This window comes from Staurois parvus, unplaced genomic scaffold (genome assembly GCF_062004578.1).
Source record: "Staurois parvus isolate SC_StPar_1 unplaced genomic scaffold, SC_StPar_1.0 ptg001689l, whole genome shotgun sequence".
Classification (NCBI taxonomy): Eukaryota; Metazoa; Chordata; class Amphibia; order Anura; family Ranidae; genus Staurois; species Staurois parvus.
The window spans coordinates 526,328-551,446 of NW_028319485.1; the positions used below are offsets into that span (position 1 = coordinate 526,328).

A 25,119-nucleotide genomic window follows, 5' to 3' on the forward strand; every position below is an offset into this window, starting at 1 on the left:
GAGTGTCCTGGTATTGGTGGTGTCATGGTATTGGGGGTGTCGTGGTATTTGGGGGTGTCCTGGTATTGGGGGTGTCCTGGTATTGGGGGTGTCCTGGTATTTGGGGGTGTCCTGGTATATGGGATGTCCCGTCCTGGTATTTGGGGGTGTCCTGGAATTTGGGGGTGTCCTGTCCTGGTATTTGGGGTTGTCCTGGTATTGGAGGTGTCCTGGTATTGGGGGTGTCCTGGTATTTGGGGGTGTCCTGGTATTTGGGGGTGTCCTGGTATTGGGGGTGTCCTGGTATTTGGGGGTGTCCTGGTATTGGGGGTGTCCTGTCCTGGTATTTGGGGTGTCCTGGTATTTGGGGTGTCCTGGTGTTTGGGGGTGTCCTGGTATTGGGGGTGTCCTGGTATTGGGGGTGTCCTGGTATTGGGGGTGTCCTGGTATTTGGGGGTGTCCTGTCCTGGTTTTGGGGGTGTCCTGGTATTGGGGGTGTCCTGGTATTGGGGGTGACCTGGTATTGGAGGTGTCCTGGTATTTGGGGGTGTCCTGGTATTTGGGGGTGTCCTGGTAATTGGGGGTGTCCTGGTATTGGAGGTGTCCTGGTATTGGGGGTGTCCTGGTATTTGGGGGTGTCCTGGTATCTTAGCCCCCCAGAAATGTGCTGTGCAGTGAGAAGTACAAGCTGTGTACACCCCATGATCTCCCCATAGTCTGCAGACGATATAACGGTCACACAAAGCAATCAATATCCACTTATTGGGGTCCTTTTCCCATAAACATGGAGCGGGAGACATTTTGGTGAAATTTATAACTAACTTTGAGGTTACTTTATATATTTTATAGCTGAAAGTACAAAATATTGTTTATCTTCAAAATTTTCTGTTTTTTTTGTTTATAGCGTGAAAAATAAAAAGCGCGCAGGTGATGACATCCCACCGACAGAAAGCTCTATTTGTGTGAAGAAAGGATGGATATTTAGTTTGGGTGCAGCGTTGCACGACCGCACAATTGTCAGTTACATAAAGAGGCGTGGCCATGAAGGGGTGTACATCCTGCGTAGGGGGAGGGGATAAGGACACAAATTGGCGCTTTATTCTCATGGAGATCACATGGTTATCACTAGGAGGAAACGGAAACATTTGCTGGGTATTGGAGCTTTTGTGAGATGGATGGATTGGATGGCGACTGATTTGTATGGAGACATAATATAGAGCGGGAGGAATCCATGGTGTATTGTCACATGTATGAATGCAGGATTGGGGTACTATCCGTGTATTAGGGGGACCAATGACACCTTGGCTAGTATTGTAGATGAATCTGGGGGCGTCGGGGGCAATCTTCTTATGTTTATGGCCCTTTAGGGCAGATGTGATTTCTATGTATTTTATGGGAGATTTTCTCTGTATATTGGGAGTTTCCATCTTGTTGTATCATGAATGTAGTATGGAAGATGAGTCCTATGTACTAGGAATGGTCATTGGAAGGACAGAATAGGAGCCACATGATTGGCTGGCCAACCCCGTGACAGTATAGACTAGTGGGTGACATTGATTGAGAACTGCCCGCTGTGTGTATACAATCACCCGGCTAATGTCTAATATCAGGGGACAAAATGTGCCAGCATTCATATCAGACTAAGGGAAAATGGCCACCGGAGGAGGGACAGGCGGGCTACAACAAAATGGAGGGAGATCTAATCCACTGTAACGTGATAACTGTGATAATAGAAGTTTACGAGCCGCCATCATCTTTTGTTTTTCAGTTTTTTTTCTCTGTAGTTTTATGCTATTCAGCTTTTTTTGGACCAGCACCATCTAGTGTCTGCTCTCCATACTGCAGCCTCTGTATAAATCTGTCTGGAGTCACTTCCTATTTTTGTCACTTCCTGTCTGTGTCACTTCCTGTCCCGGGAACACTTTCCTCCCATCAGCCATTTTGGATCGGTTTCCAGACGGTCCTGTGATTGTCGGTCTCCATCCTGAACACACGGCCACCATAGGGCCAGCATGAGATCTTCTCCATGTCAGAGCACACGGGTAAGTCAGGTGGATCTCCTATTCCTGGTCCCGCCTCCTGTCCCTGCTATAGACGGACCAATCATCTGTGACCGAACCTTCCTCCTCGTCATCGATGATCTGGGTGTATTATTATTATTTATTCCAGGTACTTATATAGCGCCGTCAGTTTACATCTATATTGTACATTCCCATCAGTCCCCGCCCCCGAGGAGCGTACAATCTAAGGCCCTAACTCACATTCATACATACACATACTAGGGACAACTTAGGAGACAATTCACCTCCCAGCATGTCTTTGTAGTGTGGGAGGAAACAGGAGTACCCGGAGGAAACCTGCACAGGCACAGGGAGAACATGCAAACTCCAGGCAGGTGGTGCCATGGTTGGGATTTGAACCAACAACCCGAGTACTGCCAGATGGAAGTGCTAACCACTCAGCCACTGTGCTGCCCCGTGCTGTATATATCTCAGCATCTACTTCTCAGTGTTGGTTTCCTCCTCATTGCCGGCCATTAAATGGGCCTCAGAATGGCTCCGGTATTCCCTCCTAGGAAGGACATTCAGGCCGATCTCCCACCATGTTCCTCTGATGTGTCCGAGACAGAATAACAGGAGAGACACCAGGAGAACCCGCTGGGACCTGACACTCCGAGAACCAGAGTTATGGTGGAGTATAGACCCTTCCTGAGATACTCCTCCCTGGGAACGTCATACCTCCGTACTCCTCTCCTGTACATACCCATCACTGTCATACCTCCGTACTCCTCTCCTGTACATACCCATCACTGTCATTCCTCCGTACTCCTCTCCTGTACATACCCATCACTGTCATACCTCCGTACTCCTCTCCTGTACATACCCATCACTGTCATACCTCCACACTCCTCTCCTGTACATACCCATCACTGTCATACCTCCGTACTCCTCTCCTGTACATACCCATCACTGTCATACCTCCGTACTCCTCTCCTGTACATACCCATCACTGTCATACCTCCGTACTCCTCTCCTGTACATACCCATCACTGTCATACCTCCGTACTCCTCTCCTGTACATACCCATCACTGTCATACCTCCACACTCCTCTCCTGTACATACCCATCACTGTCATACCTCCGTACTCCTCTCCTGTACACACCCATCACTGTCATACCTCCGTACTCCTCTCCTGTACATACCCATCACTGTCATACCTCCGTACTCCTCTCCTGTACATACCCATCACTGTCATACCTCCACACTCCTCTCCTGTACATACCGATCACTGTCATACCTCCGTACTCCTCTCCTGTACGTACCTATCACTGTCATACCTCTGTACTCCTCTCCTGTACGTACCCATCACTGTCATACCTCCATACTCCTCTCCTGTACATACCCATCACTGTCATACCTCCGTACTCCTCTCCTGTACATACCCTTAACGGTCATACCTCCGTACTCCTCTCCTGTACATACCAATCACTGTCATACCTCCGTACTCCTCTCCTGTACATACCCATCACGGTCATACCTCCGTACTCCTCTCCTGTACATACCCATCACTGTCATACCTCCGTACTCCTCTCCTGTACATACCCATCACTGTCATACCTCCGTACTCCTCTCCTGTACATACCCATCACTGTCATACCTCCGTACTCCTCTCCTGTACATACCCATCACTGTCATACCTTCGTACTCCTCTCCTGTACATACCCATCACTGTCATACCTCCCACACTCCTCTCCTGTACATACCCATCACTGTCATACCTCCGTACTCCTCTCCTGTACATACCCATCACTGTCATACCTCCCACACTCCTCTCCTGTACATACCCATCACTGTCATACCTCCGTACTCCTCTCCTGTACATACCCATCACTGTCATACCTCTGTACCCCCCACACTCCTCTCCTGTACATACTACCCACCATCATATCATCTGCAACTCCTCTCTTACATTTACTACCTGCAGTTATGCTCTTCTTCTTAAATTGGGGAATAACTCGATGACTTACATACTTTTTAGACCTTGTGAAATATTCTTGGCTGTTTTGAAAATAATACACTTTAATTTGTATTTCATGATAAATCCTGCCTCATCTCTGCCTCTCTACCTGCAGCCTAACAATGAGGTGTGCATGCAGCCACTGATCTATTTCTGGCTTTTGTCTCTCAGACATTCTAATGTTCATTTCTCCAAACGTCCTCCAGGACAGCCTTCCTGAGACAGAGCTCCTCCCTCTGGGACAGGAAACACATAAGCACAGTACTATAAATGGCGGATCACCAGGCCTCCCTCCTGAGTTTTTAGTGTTTCCTCTGCAAGGTTGGGTGCAGTCATCAAGGAACTGATTGTCTGGAAGTCCTGGGCCCTATAGGTTGCTGGTGGCTCCTGGTCTGGCTTACTTCCTCCTGACCAATGCAATCCCTTCAGGAAAAGTGGGGCTGCGCTCCTGATGTCCTTCCATGCCTCAGTGGATGATGACCATCGGGAATGTCCTGGGGGGTCCAGGACCTTTGATGCCTGTCGTTCTCCTTCCCGTGCGGGGGGGGTGGCTCCAGCATCCGATGCACAGTGAGGCCGTGACTGCCAAGCGGGCGTGCGCTTAGCCGCAACTTCTGGGTGCTGTCCAGGAACCGGAAGTTCTGGCTGCAGTGACATCATCGATGGGCGCCGAAGACTCGTGGTCCCAGTCTCCATAGCGACACTAGCATCTGGGTAGGCAGCCAGTCTGGTGTACAGATCCAGCAGAGCCTTTGGCTCTACACCAAGAGGGATGGATGGAAGGCGCTGGCACTTCTCAGGCAGACCCTGGTCCTTCAGGCACTGGCTCCTCTAAGGTAAGCTTGGGGACTCTGATCCCTCTTGCTGACCCTGGTGGGCACACTTCCTTTTCTTGCTCCCCCAGCATAGTGGTTTTGTATGAGGGGCCCTGGGCTGATTATTTTCTGTATTGTGTTTTTTCTTGCTTATTGTATGTTAAAGTCCAGGACAAGGTGCAGAGTCAGACCCCCAAGAAGAAGTGTGCAGTTTGTGCAGCTAAATTGGGTTCAGCTTGGGAAAATCCCTTATGCTGCAATTGTGTGGCTAGCCTAATTAAGGATTAGTCATTTACAGCCTGCCATAAAGTGCTCACCTCCATTAAGGATGACATGTTGTCTACATTTCACTCCTTTAGATCCCTGTTGAAAAATGCAGTTGCCACTGGATCCTTGGACCCAATCGGCGGTTTCGGAGGTAGCAGATGCATTAAGAGGGGGGGAGGACCCAAGGAGGATCCTAGGTCCCTTGCTTCCTCACGGGTAGATTCAGGCTCGTAAGAGGAGGATGGTGAAGTTTGCTCCTCCAGAGGTTCCAGGAACAAATTGTCCCTGGAAGATGTGGACGACCTCCTTAAAGCTATCTACGAAACCTTAGAGATCGAGGAGGAGGATGTTTGCCTATCTAAGCATGACCTCATGTATCAAGGTTTGTATGTTAGAAAGACTAGTGTCTTTCCAGTCCATAGTTCCCTGGTTGATACCATTAGGCAGGAATGGGAAAGCCCTGAGAGGAAACCCTTTTTCTCAAGTAACCTTAAAAGGAGGTTTCATTTTTAGGATAACAGGTCCCAGCAATGGAACAAGGTTCAGAAATTAGACACCCCCTTATCTAAAGTCTCTAAAAGGACAGACTTAGCATTTGAAGATATGGGGGCTCTGAAAGACCCTATGGATAAGAGGGATGAAGTCTTACTCCGCAGGGCCTGGTATTCCACTTCCATCAGCCTTAGGCCACCTTTATCGGCCACCTGTGTCGCCAGAAATCTGGAATGCTGGCTTACCCAGTTAGTCGCATCTCTCGGCAGAAACCTTCAGGCAGCAAATCCTGAAATAATTTCCTTTGCTGTTTAAAGCAGTTGGTTTCCTTGTGGATGCCTCGGCCAAATCAGTTAAGCTAGCGGCTTGAACCTCTGCCCTAGTGAATTCAGCTAAAAGGGCATTTTGGTTAAAAACCTGGGCAGGGAACCTAAGAAACATTGGACAGGGCACAGGAATAGGGGAAGAGGAGGAATCTTGTTCAATCCTCCTCAAGGCCCACCAAGTCTCATCTCAATGAATTGAACGTCCCAATGGAAAGAAGAATGGGGACCTTTCTCCCTCAGTAGGCTTCAATCTTCTCTAAACTGTACATCCTGGACTTGATCAAGAAGGGGTACAGGTTGGAGTTCAACTTCAGTCCCCCCGCCAGGTATCTGGTAACCCACCTTCCCAAGGATCGGGAAAGGGTGCAGGCCCTGCGTGTCCTAATTGGGGACCTGGTAGATCAGCAGATCCTTACCAGAGTTCCTCGGGACGAGCAGGGCAGGGGATGTTATTCCCATGTGTTTGTAGTAAAAAAACCCTCGGGCACGTGACCCTGAGAGCAGATTTATCATTATTAAAGGCACCCCCTCGGGTTCAAACTCACGATCGCTAATGTCTATGCACCAAATTCGGCGCAAGCATCCTTCTTTTCTCGAATTCAAAATTCTTGATAGGTTACTATCCCCTCGTTTATTGGTGGGAGGTGATTTTATTTGGTAGTTAACCCCCTTTTAGACCAAAGCTCATCCTCACCATCCTCCCAAGCCTTCCCAAAATCCATTACCAAAAAAATTAGACACCCTTCAACTGGTAGACTCCTGGAGGGCACATAATGTAGGAGCTAGAGATTATTCATTTTACTCCCACCCACATGACTCTTATGCTAGACTAGATTATATCTATTGCTCCCCCATTCTGCTGGCTAACTCTAGGAAAGCTTGCATTCATTTAAGCCCCTGGTCAGATCATAATATTATCGCGCTATCTATCACTTTTATAGGTCTAGCCCCTACTCCCTACTCCTGGAGACTTAACGACTCTATGCTTACGGATACTAACACCCCCCATGAAGTAGTTACTTCCATTCAAGAATACTTTCAGTCAAACACAACTCCTGATATCTCCCCGGCCATCTTGTGGGTAGTCCATAAGGCGGTCCTGCGAGGCCACCTTATTTCTATGGCTTCTTCTAGAAATAGAGAGCGGTGGTAACAAATTCAGAAACTTATCCGAGAATTAGAATCACATTATAGGGCTCATGATGGCAATCCATCTCTCCGTAACAAACCATGATATCGCAAAAGCGTCTAGAACTGAATATTTTACTTTCCAAGAAAACTGAAAAAGCTCTACGCTGGTCGAAGGCCTCCTTTTTATTACATAGAAATTCAGGGTCTACTATTGTCTTGGAAATTCGCTTTAACGAATTTCTCCTTACCGTAAGTACTCGCAGTTGGATGCGCAGAAATCCCCCATAAAGCTGTGCAAATCTCGCTTACCACGACTGCAGCCAAACTACACGATTCCTGCCCATCCAAATACTTTGGTTCTGTTGAATTGTGGGTGATTGGAGCTCCGTTACCCTAGAATGATCACACGACACTCTTAGGATGGTTGCAATCCACATAAGGGCTGATTTTAGACCCAGCTCTCTGTTTTATTAAAAATACACACATGCCCCCCACATGAATAAAGTCAATCCCCTCCCACCGAACAATGCAATGGGGATTGCCTATACAGAGGATGTACATTCCAATTGGAGCATAGCCTTTGCTATTATCTATCACTGGTCCTCCCCCATGAGTCTTCTGAGGTCAGCAGACTTCCTCCCCTTCCCCCCTATGAGCCATCTGAGGTCATATTTCCTGTCCTACTAGCTTCTATTGGTATGTAAAATTCTCTGCACAAGCATCTCCTAAAAATACCAGTCTGTACCTGGATGGGCCCGATACGATCTTTATTAAAACACATCCATCCGAGATACAGTTCAGATTAGTAATGGGTTGTAAGATATGCATAAGCCTACACGTGGAGTTCACACCGCTTGCGCATTGCGTTATGAAGCCCACGTGGTACTATGCTGCTGATATGTGGATACAGGCCCACGGTCTACTGACAGCAGCATTCGCATGGAATGCTGTGGTGGTATACACGCCGGTCTATAAGCGCAGATCTGCCATCTCATCCATTACCAAGCTGAGTACTGTAATACATACATTGTACATGCGCATGGCCCAATTGCAGCCTTCAGAGCTTTAATTAAGCCACACGAGAGACATATGAATAACACGAATATATGACACATTTAAAGTTCGACCAACAATACAAAATTTCCATGACACTATGTTAGCACAGAAATTAAACCATTCAATACGACCCCCACATATCTACAAGTTACGTACTAAATCCGGCACTATCTGCTCTCTTCCTCGTGAAGTCCTGGGTATTTTTTTAAATTTTTATTCCACCCTATTAGCTCCCCCGCAACCAACATCCACTTCCTCAAATGGCTCATGGCTTGATTCTATACCCCTCCCTGCTCTCACACCCTCTCAGATATCCTCTCCCAATGCCCCATGCACTTTGAAGGAAATATCCTGTGTGATTAGCGCACTCAGAACTTCCACAGCACCGGCCCTGATGGGTTCACGGCCAGTTATTATAAACATTTTGCTCCTACATTGGCTCCCTCTTTGATGTCATTATTCAATGATGTTTTGCAGGGCGGTAGGTTTCCTGAGGAGATACTCTTGGCTAACCTGTCTCTATTACCTAAACCCCTGAAAGACCATCATTTACCTCAAAACTATAGACCAATCTCAGTGATGAACAATGATCTGAAAATATTTAGCCTCATTCTGGCAGATAGGTTGGCCCCATTATCTCCTCTTTGGTCTCACCGGAGCAATCGGGATTTATCCCAGGCAGACTTATCACGGACAATATTTGTCTCACATTAAATGTTATTCAGGACGCCAATTTGCATTCTAAAGAAGTTTTGTTATTGATAGTGTCCTCTGGCCCAGGGGCGGACTGACCATTCCAGCACTCGGGCACTGCCCAATGGCCCAGGGTCAGTAGGGGGCCCCATGAAATGCCCCTAGTACCTTTTTATAGGCTTTTTTGGGTGTGCTTTGAGTGTGGGCAAGGACACAGGCCCCATGATCCTCTATTGCCCGGGGGTCCCATGAGTTGTCAGTCCGCTCCTGCTCTGTCCGTACTTGTTTTCATTACTGCAGAAGATGGGCTTTAGTGATGAATTTCTGTCTGGTGTACATGCTTTGTATGACTCCCCCCAAAACAAGAATAAGACTTCCAGGCTGCAATTCTGTATTTTGTACACTAGGCGGAGGTACCCGTCAGGGTTGTCCTCTTTCACCTTTATTATTGGTGCTTGTTTTGGAACCCTTGGCAATTGCAATAATCACACTCAGACATTTCTGGTTCCCCATTATTGGTTCACATTTCACAATTTGTATGTATGCAGATGATGTTATGCTTTTCCTTACTAAACTGTTGGTGTCATTGCCTGACTTCTGCTCATTATTGAATGACTTTGTAACAGTATCAGGTCTTACTGTAAATTTTACTAAATCAGTAGTTCTGCCTATTAATGTTCCTGATTCCCTGGGTGCATCTCTCCGCAATTCTTTTCCATTTCGTTGGGCCACAGATCAGATTTCATACCTAGGTATAAACCTCACCCCCAGATACTCAAAATTATTTGCTGCTAATTGGCCACCATGTGTGTCACGCCTCTCACCTCTATTGAAGATCTGGCATGGATCCCCTATCTCATTCTTGGCAGAGTCACGGCAGTAACAATGAATGTCTTCCCTAAATTACTTTATTTAGATCACTCCCAATCCCTGTCTCAAAAACGTTCTTAGATCGCTTTCAACGGATTATTAATCATTTTATTTGGCGTAACAAACGCCCTCGTTTTACTTCATCGGTCCTCTACCGGTCACAATGGGTGGGAGGCCTAGGTCTCCCCAATTTCTGGCTTTACTACCTGTCAGCCCATTTCGCACAGCTATCACAATGGGTGACTATTACTTCCCAGGTCCCATGGATCAGATTTGAATCTCAGTCTATACATCCATTCTATTTACCAGGTGTATCATGGTCCAGAATTCCCCCCCCCCCCACGCTCATTATTGCTCTATAATTCCATTGTTGCCCAATTATTGATGTTTTGGTCCCGTTATAAACTTAAATTGAATCTTGTCTCCTCTGTCTCACCAGATTCATCATTTTTTGGTAACCCAAATTTTATTACAGCATTCTCATCTTCACAGGTATTCCGTTGGTGGTATGACTTTTGAGATGCTACGCATACTTTTTGATATTCCACTTCGTGAATATTATCATTATCGACAGATTAGACATTTTTTTAATTCACATTTTGCTCTTACACCTTCATCTCTGATTTCATTTTTTGAATGTATTAGCCGTGTGTCAGGGCTCCCAGGTGTGACCAGAGGTGTGTGGCTGACGCAGGGAAACGCAGACTTCAGATATGTGATAAACAATATAATTTATTAACACTAACAATACAAACATAAACGCAGTGCAATACTAAAACATAATACAGTGCAAACAAACCAAACCAACCACCCACAGATAACAGTACATACAAGCAAGCGTCGTCAGGCAGGCCGGGTCAATATCAATAGGGCAGGTAGGTACAGGGGGAGCAAGCGGAGATTGGTCGGGGTCACAGGTCAGGTTCAGCAGGTAGCAAGCAGCGTAGTACAGAGGGTCAGGCAGAGGAATGGTCAGGAGCGAGCCGGGAACAGAGCAGGAGAAGTCAGCAGCGGTTCAGATCAGGCAGGGTCAGCAAAGGAACAGAAACAGGATGCAGGACAGATACAGGGCCCAGGACAAACACAACACCAAGGCAGAGTCTGCAGGTCTGGCCATCCCTTAAATACACCAGTATAATCAGTTCCAGGTGTTAGCTGGCTGAAAGGTTGAGTCTCTGATTGCTGGGAGCACCCGCTGGCCAGCCCTGGTACTGCAGATCAAAAGGCAGGCGAGTCCCACCATTGCTGGCCAGTCCATTCCTGACACCGTGACTCTCCTAGGGGCAGGGGTCTTATTTCAGATTTGTATCACCAATTTCTGGTTACTTTCTTCCCCTCACCCCCTCTTTATAGACAGAAATGAGAGGCTGATAGTGATGTCACTTTTTCTGATGAGGATTGGGATTCCATGGTGGATAATGTGTGTAAGAGCTCTAGATCTTTCTGTCCGTGAGACGGCCCTCAAAGTAATAACCAGATGGTATCATACCCCATCTAGACTACACGCCATGTATCCAGAGACATCCCACCATTGTTTCTGGGGCTGTGGCCTTGCTGGTACTCTAGTGCATATATTTTCGGCCTGCCCAAGCCTCTCATTGGTGTGGCACAAACATTCTGAAGTTGCCTCTGCAGTGGCAGGTGCTCCGGTGCATCTGTCTATGCAGTCCTGCCTACTGGGAGCCCCTATCTCGGGAGTTCAGACTGAGGTTATGAGGCTAATCCATAGCATTTGTATATCCACCCTATGGGCTATTGCCCTACATTGGAAATCCCTCACAGTACCATTGACCACAGTTCTGCAGAGTTGATGCGGTGATGCTCATGGAGAGAATTCATTATACTCTATTGGATAAGATGCATTTATTTGACAGAAAATGGGAACTTTGGAGAACTCACAGGCATTTACTAGATCAATAAGGACCATTTATGCTTTGATTGATTGAGTTACTTTGTTGGTCGTTTTATAACTCTGCCTCCCTCTCTACCTATATTGCTCATGTACTAAATTTCTTTTCTCTTTTTCCCTTTATTCTACATAATTTTACCTTTGAAATGAATACTGCAGTTGTTCCTTGTTTCTCTTGTATATTCTATTTGAAGCTGTAATGCCATTTTGAAGTCTATTTCTTAAAAAATAAAAACGTTTGTAAACAAAAAATATATATTTAGTATAATTCTACAATTTTTGCAACTAACAGCTCAATGCTGTTAGCTAAACCTTCTACTAATAGCTGGACAACAAAATAACAAAAGAATCACCCTTTCATCCAGCTGTGGTCTAATGCTGTTTAATGCCCATGATACCCAGCCAAGCATAGCCTCTTTGAACAATGCATACACTTACCAACTGCTTATATCTGCAGGCTGACATCTTATTCCCAATAGTCTATCCTTGGCCTGACTCCTCTATACAACAGATATTTAATATCCTGTTTTTGGCCTCTGTGGCTTCTGAAGATGTTCACTGCTCCCCCACATTTTCCTTGGTAGCCCAAGTTGGGCCTGCCCAGGACTGTTTTTTTCCCGTCCATTTATATCCCAGTGACATAGACAGATGGATAACCTACCTTCTTTCTCTTATTCCTGTCCCAGGGGTGATGATGTCTCCATGATGCAACACCTACAATCAGCTTTGCATCTGTCCTTTATCATGGCTCCAATAAATATACTTACCCTGAATGTTCGGGGAATAAAAAAATTAAGGCCTTCAAATCCTTTACCCATGCCAAAGCACATGTGGTGTGCCTGCAGGAGACTCATTTTACTGCCAGCCATATGCCGAAATATCTCAGCTCTTCCTACCCACAGGTTTATATGGCTTCTGCCGCAACTAAACACACAGGTGTACTCAAAGCTTTCCACTGCTCTACTCCCTTTACACCCAAGGCAGGGATCTGGGACCCAGAGAGCCATTATATTTTCTAGTGGGTCACCTCCTTGACTCAGAGGTCACTATAGCTTCATACTATGCCCCAATTGCAGTCGTAACTCCCATTTTCTACAAGTAATAGATTCCCATAAATTAGGTACATTTTTACTATGTGGCAATTCCAATCAGCTAGTTTATCCCTTTTTAGACAAATCCCCCATAACCTCTTATCCATCCACATCCTCCTTCCAGCAACAACTCCAACAACGCTCTCTCATAGACACATGGCAAGAAGATAACCCAGCTAGAAGACACTATACATACTACTCATATCCACATAAAACTTTCTCCCACATTGACCATATATTTCTGACTAGAGGTATGTCCCCAGCCCTCCTATCCTGAACCATCATACCTTACCCCTGGATTGGTCACAAAGCTGTCCTCTTGACCCTCTCCTCCTTAGTACCCCAACAAACTAGCACTACATGGAGTCTAAATGGCCCACCCATCCCACAGACTGGACATTGAACTAGCCATCAAAGAATACCTGACACATAACACAAGTGATGACCTCTCTCTCCTGACCTTTTGGGAAGCCCATAAATCTGTAATTAGAGGAGCCTGTATCAGCCAAGCCTCACATCTCAAGAAAGGACAGCGAGCAATCCATCACCGCTTAGAACCCTCATTTCATCAGGCCAACAAAGCCTTCCAATCAGACCCCTCACCTTCTCATAGATTGTCCTGGACAAGACCAGGCTAGAAATAGATGTTTTCTTGACAGAATCAGATGAAAAAGTTCTACGCCAATCCAGGCATAAACATTATATGAACACAAACAAACCTGACACTTTTCTAGCCCTGGGACTGCGAACCTCAGACCACACACACAAACTTGTCCATTTAAAGATTACAAAAACTTCCCACACCAGCCATCCTAATAAAATATTACAGGTCTTCCACAAACATCTAGCAGAATTATACTCTGAGACCGGCACCTATGATGAATCGCAGGCCACTGAACTTTTCTCAAGCCTATCTCTACCAACACTCTCAGCTTCTCAATGTTCTTCCCTGGAAACACCTATTACAGAACTTGAGGTCCCGAACTCCATCAAGTCCCTAAAGTCTAATAAACGGCCTGGCCCAGACAGCTTACAGTCCTATATTCCAAAATATTTACTAACCTCCTTCCACCTTTATTGGTTAATGCATTTAATGCCTTACTCAAAGGTTATGCTTTCTGCTCAGACTCCCTAACAGCAGTCATTTCTATGCTACCTGAACCCCAATCAGATCACACCACATGGCTTCATTACACACCAATCTCCCTTCTTAACTTGGATGTTAAAATCCTAGAAAAATCCTATCTGCATGGCTGAACTCCATCATAGGCACCTTGATACACAAGGATCAGATGGGTTTTAACCCCCCTCTGCCAAGCCGAGACCACAGAGTGACTTTCCTAGAACATGCAGCTTGCATACGCCGCATACCCGGCTGTTTCCTTTCCTTAGACATAAAAAAGCCTTTGACTCCAATGGATATCACCCCTTTACACCTCCCCAAGGACGTACTTGAGGTATGTGGGTTACAAGTCAGACTTTTTTTCCATACAAAGGGGAATGAGGCAAGGCTGCCCCTCCCCCCCCCTCCTTTTCTAGCGAATGAACCTTTAGCACAGCTGATAAGAACTAACACAAATATTAAAGGATTAGAACTTGGCGGTCATCTTCATAAGTTATGCTTTTTCTCTGATGACAATCTCCTCTTCATGTCTTCTCCTTTGATCTCAGCACCCAACCTTCTCCAATGCCTGGACCAATTTGCATTGATTTCGGACCTGGTTGTGAATCCCAAAAAGTCTACAGCTCTTAATATCTCTCTACCCTCCTTAACTGTGTCACAACTACAACGTCCTCCACCCTTCTCTTGGTCCAGTCAATATATTCCTGATTTAGGACTGTAACAGAAGCGTAGGCAGGACAGAACACATGAAGAAGATGGGGAACACACAAAACTTTATTGAACTCTGAAAGACAATCAGAACAGTGCATGGCACTCCGCGACATGTGGCTCGTAGGGACACCCACAGTAAGTGGGCTCATGGGGACTCAACGGGACACTAGCTGTGGAGTCTGGCCTAGCACAGCTCCCACCCAGCTTTCTAGGGTCATCGGTGCACACAACAGGGACAGTTCAGGACACGGGGAAGGTTGGTGCGCACATCAGGGACCGTTCAGGACACGGAGGGGGTCAGTGCGCACAACGGACAGTTCAGGACATGGGTAGTCTGTGCACGCAACAGGGACAGTTCAGGACACGGGTAGTCTGTGCGCACAACAGGGACAGTTCAGGACACGGGGGAGGTCGGTGCGCACAACAGGGACAGTTCAGGACACGGGTAGTCTGTGCGCACAACAGGGACAGTTCAGGACACGGGTAGTCTGTGCGCACACCAAGGGCAGTTCATGGTTTCAAGGGACACTCACGGTAGGCGACTTGCTGATGCTCAGCAGCAGGCAGCTCTCAGGGAGGTAGGCGACTTGCGGACGCTCAACAGCAGGCAGCTTCCAGGGACCCTCAGCAATGGATGGCGGCCCTCACAGGGGCCAGCTTCTCAAGGGACAGCAGCGATTGTCAGTCTAGCGATCAGCAGCAGGAGCCCTCACAGCGGCCAGCTCCTCCAGGGTCTTAGCGATCAGCAGCAGGGGCCCTCGCAGCGGCCAGGAACAGCAGCGGGGGTAGCATGGCTGCGGGGTCTGACCTTAGAACAGGGGGGCTCATGCAGAGCGCTCAGCGGGGATGCCTGCGTAGGCCCGGTCCCCACCCTGACCTCCCACGACAGCAGTGGCGGCGGGCCAAGGGAGAGCGGCCGGACGGCATTAGGAGGAAGGGAGAGAGAGAGCAAGCCTGGTCTCACGCTGGCGTTTTTAAAAGCCGCGCACAACCTTTCCTCGTTGCAACGGCCGGCCCAGCGCCGCATTGCCGGGGTAACGAGGCATGCCCCCCTCACTCCAGCCACGCGCAGGGAGCGGGGCTTTTGTCTCTGGCGGGGTGCCGAGCGCGGGAAGCCCTGCACCTGCCGGGGACACACAGAGACCTCCCAGCGGCCCCCCGCCGGGATTTCCTGGTGAGGGGGGGTCTCAGTGGTCCCCTCCCTTCATCCTGCTTCACGGCTGTGTGCGGCGAGTGGAAAGAGAGTGAGCCGGGCGCACGTGACACTGATTCCCACCTCTCACAGGATGAGAGGGGGGAGAGGTGGGGAAGCTGCAGTGAGGGAGAAGAGCAAGCCTGGCACACCGTGACAAAGACCCAAGCTGATGGCAGACCTCAATATTCTATATTCTGCTAACTACCCTCCTATGTTAACACACCTTACTAATCTTATGACATCCTGGTCCAAACTACCCCTCTCATGGATGGTTGTATCACGGCTGTAAAAAATGACAATTCTGCCCAAAATATTATACCTTTATTGGGTCCTACATACAGTCAGGTCCATAAATATTAGGACATCAACACAATTCTAACATTTTTGGCTCTATACACCACAACAATGGATTTGAAATGAAACAACAAAGATGTGCTTTAACTGCAGACTGTCAGCTTTAATTTGAGGGTATTTACATCCAAATCAGGTGAACGGTGTAGGAATTACAACAGTTTGCATATGTGCCTCCCACTTGTTAAGGGACCAAAAGTAATGGGACAATAGGCTTCTCAGCTGTTCCATGGCTAGGTGTGTGTTATTCCCTCATTATCTCAATTACAATGAGCAGATAAAAGGTCCAGAGTTAATTTCAAGAGTGCTATTTGCATTTGGAATCTGTTGCTGTCAACTCTTAAGATGAGATCCAAAGAGCTGTCACTATCAGTGAAGCCATCATTAGGCAGAAAAAAAAACAAACCCATCAGAGAGATAGCAAAAACATTAGGCGTGGCCAAAACAACTGTTTGGAACATTCTTAAAAAGAAGGAACGCACCGGTGAGCTCAGCAACACCAAAAGACCCGGAAGACCACGGAAAACAACTGTGGTGGATGAGCGAAGAATTCTTTCCCTGGTGAAGAAAACACCCTTCACAACAGTTGGCCAGATCAAGAACACTCTCCAGGAGGTAGGTGTATGTGTGTCAAAGTCACCAATCAAGAGAAGACTTCACCAGAGTGAATACAGAGGGTTCACCACAAGATGGAAACCATTGGTGAGCCTCAAAAACAGGAAGGCCAGATTAGAGTTTGTTAAACGACATCTAAAAAAGCCTTCACAGTTCTGGAACAACATCCTATGGACAGATGAGACCGACATCAACTTGTACCAGAGTGATGGGAAGAGAAGAGGATGGAGAAGGAACTGCTCATGATCCTAAGCATACCACCTCATCAGTGATCATGGTGGTGGTAGTGTCATGGCGTGGGCATGTATGGCTGCCAATGGAAATGCTTCTCTTGTATTTATTGATGATGTGACTGCTGACAGAAGCAGCCGGATGAATTGTGAAGTGTTTCGGGAATATTATCGGCTCATATTCAGCCAAATGCTTCACAACTCATTGGACGCTTCACAGTGCAGATGGACAATGACCCAAAGCAGACTGCAAAAGCAACCAAAGAGTTTTTTATGGGAAAGAAGTGGAATGTTCTGCAATGGCCAAGTCAATCACCTGACCTGAATCCGATTGAGCATTTCACTTGCTGAAGACAAAACTGAAGGGAAAATGCCCCAAGAACAAGCAGGAACTGAAGACAGTTGCAGTAGAGGCCTGGCAGAGTATCACCAGGGATGACACCCAGCGTCTGGTGATGTCTATGCGTTCCACACTTCAGGCTGTAATTGACTGCAAAGGATTTGCAACCAAGTATTAAAAAGTGAAAATTTGATTTATGATTATTATTCTGTCCCATTACTTTTGGTCCCTTAACAAGTGGGAGGCACATATGCAAACTGTTGTAATTCCAACACCGTTCACCTGATTTGGATGTAAATACTCTCAAATTAAAGCTGACAGTCTGCAGTTAAAGCACATCTTGTTCGTTTCATTTCAAATCCATTGTGGTGGTGTATAGAGCCAAAAATGTTAGAATTGTGTTGATGTCCCAATATTTATGGACCTGACTGTGTGTGTATATATATATATATATATATATAATGTCACAATATAGGTGCTGCCAGGGTGCCCAAATCTGTTATATCTCCCTCCCAAATATAATACATTTCAGCCCCTCAAATAAAGTGCATTCCAGTCCCAGTTTCATTAGCCAGTTTCCCCCACTTCCCTTAGCACATTGCAATTTAATTAATAAAGCTCAGCTCCCATTTCAGTAGTTGTTTCCCCCCCTGTCAGGATGACCTTCCCCCCCTGCTACCTCTCGTCCTGCCGCGGGTCTTTGAAGCCGAGCCATGCAGGACAAGAGGTGCGGCTCCTCTCACCTCCGCCACTATCTTCTCCCCATCCTGCGAGGCCTTAGGGGAAAAGAGAGTGAGGTTCACACCTCTCTGCGGAGAGGTTCTGGACCTCGGTGTCAGAATGACGCCGCATGGTCCCGGGAAAGGCCTTGATCACGAGAGCACGACGCATGTCCAGGGGGCGTGCCTCGTTGCCGAGCAACAAGGCTCACCGCCCACCACTGCCAGGACGACCGGGAAGCGACCTGCATCGATTTAAGAGACTGATGCCGGGCTCTTCCTGGTCATTCATTTCGCTGCCAAGCCACCGAGGGATCCCAGATGAGGCGGGACCATCGTGGCCACTCTGCATAGACCCCCAAGGATAAGGGGAGCCTCCATAAGCTGCTGCTCTGCACTCCCCAAAGCTAAGGGGGAGAACCACGCCAGCTGCCCATCACAAGCCCCAGAGAAGGGGGAAACCTCCACAAGCTGCCACTCTGCAAGCCCCAAGGATAAGGGGGAGAACCACACAAGCTGCCCACTGCAAGCCCCAAGCTAAGGGGGAGAACCGCACCAGCTGCCCACCGCAAACCCCAGAGAAGGGGGAGACCTCCACAAGCTGCCACTCTGCAAGCCCCAAGCTAAAGGGGAGAACCACACCAGCTGCCCTCTGCAGGCATCGAGGACTCGGGGGGATTATTACCACGGACTATGCCACGCATACTCCGCTTTCAGGGCAAGTACCTGATATCATACTACCTTGCTCCCCTGTAGACCCGGGCACCCCTGTCAGATCTGTGAGTGTATGCTCCCCTGTTTTCCCTGAACTGTTCTTGTACTCCCTCTCCTCCTCCCTGTTTGGATTACAAACAGCTGTAGAGACTTAAACTTTGCCCCTGGGGCTGGACTACAATTATTTTGGGCCCTCTCCTTGCTATTTCCCATACTGAGCACTGCCACCCCCCTTGCAATCTCCCATTGAGTGCACATCTTGCTCAACTCCCTAAATATCACACAGTAAAAGTGACTCCCTCCTATGGGTCACTATAGAGTCAGTAGATTGTTACCCCTCATGAGTTGCCAATTTACTATGGCTACACCCAAGAGACCGTCGCTCACTCCAACACCCAATTACTCAACACTAACCATCTATCTGGGACAGTCTAAAGTTCTGATACACCTTACAGTCACCCCATGACCCACTCATGGCATACCTCCTCAATCCAGGCTTTTATCCGGCATGGATGCCTCCATCTTCTTTTCATGCTTGTCCTAGAGCTAGTCTAGTTCAACACCAGACTCCTTTATACCCTTCCAAACCCTATGTGACTCCAACAAAATCTCTACATCTGAAATGTTTAGATATCTTCAGATCAAACACTTGTATTGCTCCCACTTACACATGAACACCTCTGTCCTAGACATGACTAGGTTTGGACCCCCATGCCAGACTTGATTTCCACCTTATATGCACAGTTACCAGCTCCACCACCTTACACTTCCTTACCATATGCATCTAAGTGGGAATGGGATTTAAATCTTCATTTGAAAACGATTGGGCAGACATATGGTCTGCTGCAAAATCCTTCTCCCAAAATATAGTTGCTATGGAGACTAACCACAGCACTCTCATGCACTGGTACCTGGTCCCTGCCCAGATCGCTAAATTCATCCCTAATCCATGACTTGTTTATGTGGCTGCTCTGAAGCAGGTATCCACATGTGGTGGACCTGCCCAGTTGTTCAAACGTATTGGTGCAAAATATTCCATATGCCTGTAGTTCTTTATGAAGAAGTTACAGTATATATATCCATCCGGCCACTGCCTCATTTAATAACAAGCCCCAAGAAGTATACCTTATGATGCGGCTCCAAGCTATGGATGGAAGGAAAGGGATCACCCCACCGGCAAGTGAGAAGAGGGGAGCATGAGTCAGAGCGATTCCAGTGTCAGCCAATACAAGTAAAGGGATGGATGCAGTGTGACCAAGCCCAAGTGGGCGGGGTGAAATGCATCAGAAGGCGTGGCTAGAATGGCAGCTGAGGCCATTCCTCAACACTGGACTGGGATCAGTTGACCAGCGTCCATTCCTTTACTTGCGTAAGGCCCAAGAAGTGACACACTGGCAATTCAAACTACTCCTGTAGGTCACCATCACGGCTTAGCAAACCATAACGAAGGCCTGGAAATCCCCCCACCTCAGTACCACTGAAACTAAGAATAGCGTCACTCGAGCCACGATACATGTCAAAGTAGAAGCCGTCCTATTAGACAGAGTGCATAAAAATGAACAACTATGGCAACCATGGGTTGACCATTTCCTACCCTCAAACTCTGATGAAACCTTACTCTCTTTGTAGTCCTGAGTCCATTAGGTAACCCACTACTCAGTTGCTGCTCTATACAGGCACACACCCTCCCCCCTGGGGACCTCCTCTCCCCCCCCTTATCTGTACCCCTTTCTTCACTACTCTTGCTCTTATCTCTCCATTGCTCTCTTCCTTTTCACCTTTCCTCTCATTAGCTCTTTATCCCTTATGGGGTTTTCCCAATTGGGGCAACCTACACTATCAGTTTGAATTTTCAGTGAGGCGGACAGGTCACTCACTCGTCTGCCACTGATATCTGCATACAGGTTGAAGTACTAAATCTATACTCCCACTGTGACATGCAAAAGTTGTTTCATCAGAAAAGAGGATTTGGACCACTGAGCAACAGACCAGGTCTGTTTTTCTTTAGCCCAGGTAAAACGCTTCTGATGTTTTGTTGTTCAGGAGTGGCTTGACAAGAGGAATACGACATTTAAAGCCCATGTCCAGGATCCGTCTGTGTGGTAGCTCTTGATGCACTTACTCCAGCCTCAGTCCACTCCTTGTGAAAGTCCCCAACACTTTTGAATGGCCTTTTCCTGACAATCCTCTCCAGGCTGCGGTCATCCCTGCTGCTTGTGCACCTTTTTCTTCCACACTTTTCCCTTCCACATAACTTTCTATTAATGTGCTTTGATACAGCACTTTGGAAACATCCAACTTCTTCTGCAATTCCCTTTTGAGGCTTTCCCTCCTTATGGAGGGTGTCATTGATGGTGTCTTTCCCATGATTGTGATTCATACTGAACCAGACTGAGAGACCATTTAAAGGCTCAGGAACCCTTTGCAGGTGTTATTGCTTAATTAGCTGATTAGAGTGGAACACTTTGAGCCGAGAATATTGCACCTTTTCACAATATTCTCATTTTCTGAGATTGTGGATTTGGGGTTTTCATGAGCTCTAAGCCATAATCATCACAATGATGACAAATCACGGCTTTGCATGTAATGAGTCTATCTCATATATTAGTTTCACCTTTTAAGTTGCATTACTGAAATAAATGAACTTTTGCACGATATTCTAATTTTTCGAGTTTCAACTGTATACTCCACAATTCTCCCATGTGGACACCTCGTAAGTGGTTCTCCAGTATAGACTCCCAGTTTGGGGAACTCATTTAGAAGAAGCCGTCAGCTAGAATCAAACTCACTACTCTACAGTATGGTGAAGACCAAGGAGGCCTAGCAATACCAAATGCTAGACTTTATTTTATAGCTGCCCAACTTCAACATCTTACTAGGTGGGACTTAGTAGACACATTAGATCCCATCCGATGGTGTCTACTTCTATCAGATACAGATTTCACATCACTCTCACACTTGTTATTGGGCTTCAGATGGCACCAGTGGGAAAGGCATGATCTCTCATATATTTATTCCAGTCTTTTGACTCTTGCCGAAGAATTATAGAAAGAAATGGGAAACAGACAGAGAAACAGAGAAAATAAGAGAGTGGTGGGAGGTGATTGTGACCTCCATACCTCTCATCTCTCTGTCCTCTTCACAGAAACTCAGTCATTTCTTTTGCGTAGAGCTTTCAGGACTCCAGCTCAATTGTTGAGCTAGGACAGGAGGGATTTCCCCTTATGACCCCAATTGTAGCCGTGATGTCGGGGATTTGATACATGTTTTGGAGATGTCCAAAATTATTCAAAAAGTGGAACGATATGACCAGTATTATAATGTTGGTGTTCAATATTCCTCGGGTGTGCCTCTTGGTCTCAATAGAGGAGGAATTATTTACACCTCCTCCTATTACAAGTCATAGAGCAATAGTGAGGCTGCTTGACCATAAAAAATATTCTGATCTTGGCTATCATCTCAAACTCCCAGCAGACAACAGTGGATTGAGAAGGTGAACTCCACACTAACATGTGAAAAATGAACTCTCCAACATTGTAATTCCCCCAGGAGATATATGTCTGGCAGAACTGGCTGGATACTCCTTGCTCACTCCTAGTTAGTTCTTCATAGGCTTTTAAAATCTTAGCTCTTTTAGCCGCATAAAAGGAGAACGGCCAGTTGTATCCTACTGAATGGTGACTACATTGGAGACCCATACTTGGGGTATGATCCTGTAGACACAGGCCTCATTGATCGGTGTCAGCTATCTATGTATGTACTGGAGGGAGTTACTTGCCGTGTACAGCTGAATTGTTCTAGGCTGTTTCTTCTTTTCTCTGTTCATTTGTTTATAAAAGGTAAAAGTGACACCATAGACAAAGCAAGTTATTGTTCTGTATGATCTGTAACAGTGCCACAACCGCCTATACGTGAGAATGTATGACTCCATTGTCTGGGCTGAATGTTGGGAATACTGTGCGCACTTAGAAACTTTATTAATCAAATCTATTTGATTAAAAAAATACTGTAGATAATGCTGTACATATTCTTTCTATTCATAAGATATATTTAGTAATGAACATTAAAAATAGAAAGCAAGTTTATGTAACCCTTTATATAGAATTCTATCTTTTTTTCTTTCTCTACAGGTAGATTGATGAACCAAGTTTGTGGGACATTTTGGTCTTCATGAATACAGCTGAGTCACATGGAAAACAAGACATATGGATGTCTTAATTGACTGAAAGTCTTTACTGCAGTTCACTGGAGGATTCACACGGGATACAAGTCATATCTGTGTTCTAAAAGTCATGGTTTGGATCCTCTTCCACATTGATCCAGCAGGAGAAAAGTAATTTCAGTGTTCTGGAAGTGACAATGGCTTTACAATAAAGTCCAACCCCAGTATACATAAGAGGAGTCATTTCAAACTACTTGTTTGTAGATTTTACAATGGAGAGAAAATATATCACACACCAGAAGGCTTGCAAGGGAGAGAAGCCATATCAGTGTTCTGAATGTGGCAAAACGTTTACAAGTGAGAGAGACCTTGTAGTACACCAAAGAGTTCACACTGGAGAGAAGCCATATCAGTGTTCTGAATGTGATAAAGCTTTTACAGGGAACTCAGATCTTAACAAACGCCAGAGGATTCACACTGGAAAGAAGTCATATCAGTGTTCTGAATGTGATAAAGCTTTTACACGGAAGTCATATCTTAACACACACCAGTGGATTCACACTGGAGAGAAGTCATATCAGTGTTCTGAATGTGATAAAGCTTTTACTCAGAAGTCAGATCTTATCACACACCAGATGATTCACACTGGAGAGAAGCCATATCAGTGTTCTGAATGTGATAAAGCTTTTACACGGAAGTCACATCTTATCACACACCAAAGGAGTCACACTGGAGAGAAGCCATATCAGTGTTCTGAATGTGATAAAGCTTTTACTCAAAAGTCAGATCTTATCACACACCAGATAATTCACACTGGAGAGAAGTCATATCAGTGTTCTGAATGTGATAAAGCTTTTACAGTGAAGTCACATCTTATCACACACCAGAGGATTCACACTGGAGAGAAGCCATATCAGTGTTCTGAATGTGATAAAGCTTTTACAGGAAAGTCAGATCTTATCAGACACCAGAGGATTCACACTGGAGAGAAGTCATATCCGTGTTCTGAATGTGATAAAGCTTTTACACAGAAGTCACATCTTATCAGACACCAGAGGATTCACACTGGAGAGAAGCCATTTTAATGCTCTCAATGTGACAACTTTTACAGTTAATGCCGGTCTAATCTATCATCGGAGGATTCACAAATTTCAGCATAGATTAAATTCTGGAAAAAAGGAATATTAAAGAAGTTTCAGGTGTCACAAGTTAGTTTCACATCGCCAATGTCATCCCACAAGCTAGAGAAGAAGGGAGAAGATAAAATGTTACTTTAAAAGAAACAAACTAAAATCTGAGCAAACTGGAATGTAATGATCGGATGAACTGAGTTTAGTGCTTATGTCCATCAATACACAACTAGAAGGGATTTGAATATTTTATCTTTTGACAATTTTTTAAAATATAAGCATCAATAACGGAACAGCTTCCCTCATGATTCTCATTCTTTATCTTTTTTATGGAGCTTTGAATGAACATGCAATGCATTTTCATGATTCACCAACTGAGTTGTGTTTCCAAGCATTTTCTTCATTTCTGGATCCTGAGGTAATACATGACCAACACTGCCTCAGTACCAGAGACTAGGATGGGTTCAATTGTCATTTTACCAAGTCTCTGAAGCCTCAGTGGGAGAGTCCATTCCAGGTTCTTCTGACTATTGATACATGATCAGCCAGGCTTGAGGTCTCCAGCTATGCCCACCTTGTCCACTCCTCCCATTACATGTTCCATCTCCTCTCCCATTATGAATGCCTTCTTACCATATTTCATCTCCTCTCATTATTATTATTATTGTTATTATATAGGATTTATCTGGCGCCAACAATTTGCTCAGCGCTTTCAATATAATGGGAGACAATACAGTTCAATACAAGAGGGATAGGAGGGCCCTGCTCCTTAGAGCTTACAATCTAGGAGGGAGGGGCTAGTGGTACAAAAGGTAGTAAATGTGGGGAATGGACTGGTAGGAAGAATATAAGATTCCATTATTAGCTGAGGGCAGGATAGGCTTCCCTGAAGAGATAAGATTTCAGAGATTGCCTAAAAGTGAGCAGAGTAGGCAGTAGTCTGATAAATTGGGGTAGAGAGTTCCAGAGGATGAGGGAAGCTCTGGAGATGATCACGGGAGGAGACAAGGGAGCTAGAGAGCAGGAGGTCGTACGAGGAGTGGAGAATACGGTTTGGGTGATATTTGGAGACAAGATTGGTGATGTAATTTGAGGCGGAGTTATAAATGGCTTTATATGTTATTGTTAATGTTTTGAATTTTATCCATTGAGCAATGGGAAGCCAGTGAAGGGATTGGCAGA

At 46.0% G+C, this 25,119-nt stretch overlaps 1 protein-coding gene across 1 annotated transcript; it reads left to right on the plus strand.

Annotated features, from left to right (window-relative positions):
• The first annotated feature begins 1,895 nt into the window (after nucleotides 1–1,895).
• Nucleotides 1,896–24,166, plus strand: LOC149434744 (uncharacterized). The gene is made up of 2 exons (XM_089663451.1): nucleotides 1,896–2,021; nucleotides 22,776–24,166. Exon 2 carries the CDS (start codon nucleotides 23,080–23,082, stop codon nucleotides 23,890–23,892), a length of 813 nt encoding a protein of 270 aa, XP_089519577.1. The 5' UTR covers nucleotides 1,896–2,021; nucleotides 22,776–23,079; the 3' UTR covers nucleotides 23,893–24,166.
• The last annotated feature ends 953 nt before the right edge of the window (nucleotides 24,167–25,119 follow it).

Excerpts from the sequence above, each read along its gene's own strand:
- LOC149434744 (XM_089663451.1), top strand. The coding sequence starts at position 23,080 with ATGGAGAGAAAATATATCACACACCAGAAGGCTTGCAAGGGAGAGAAG.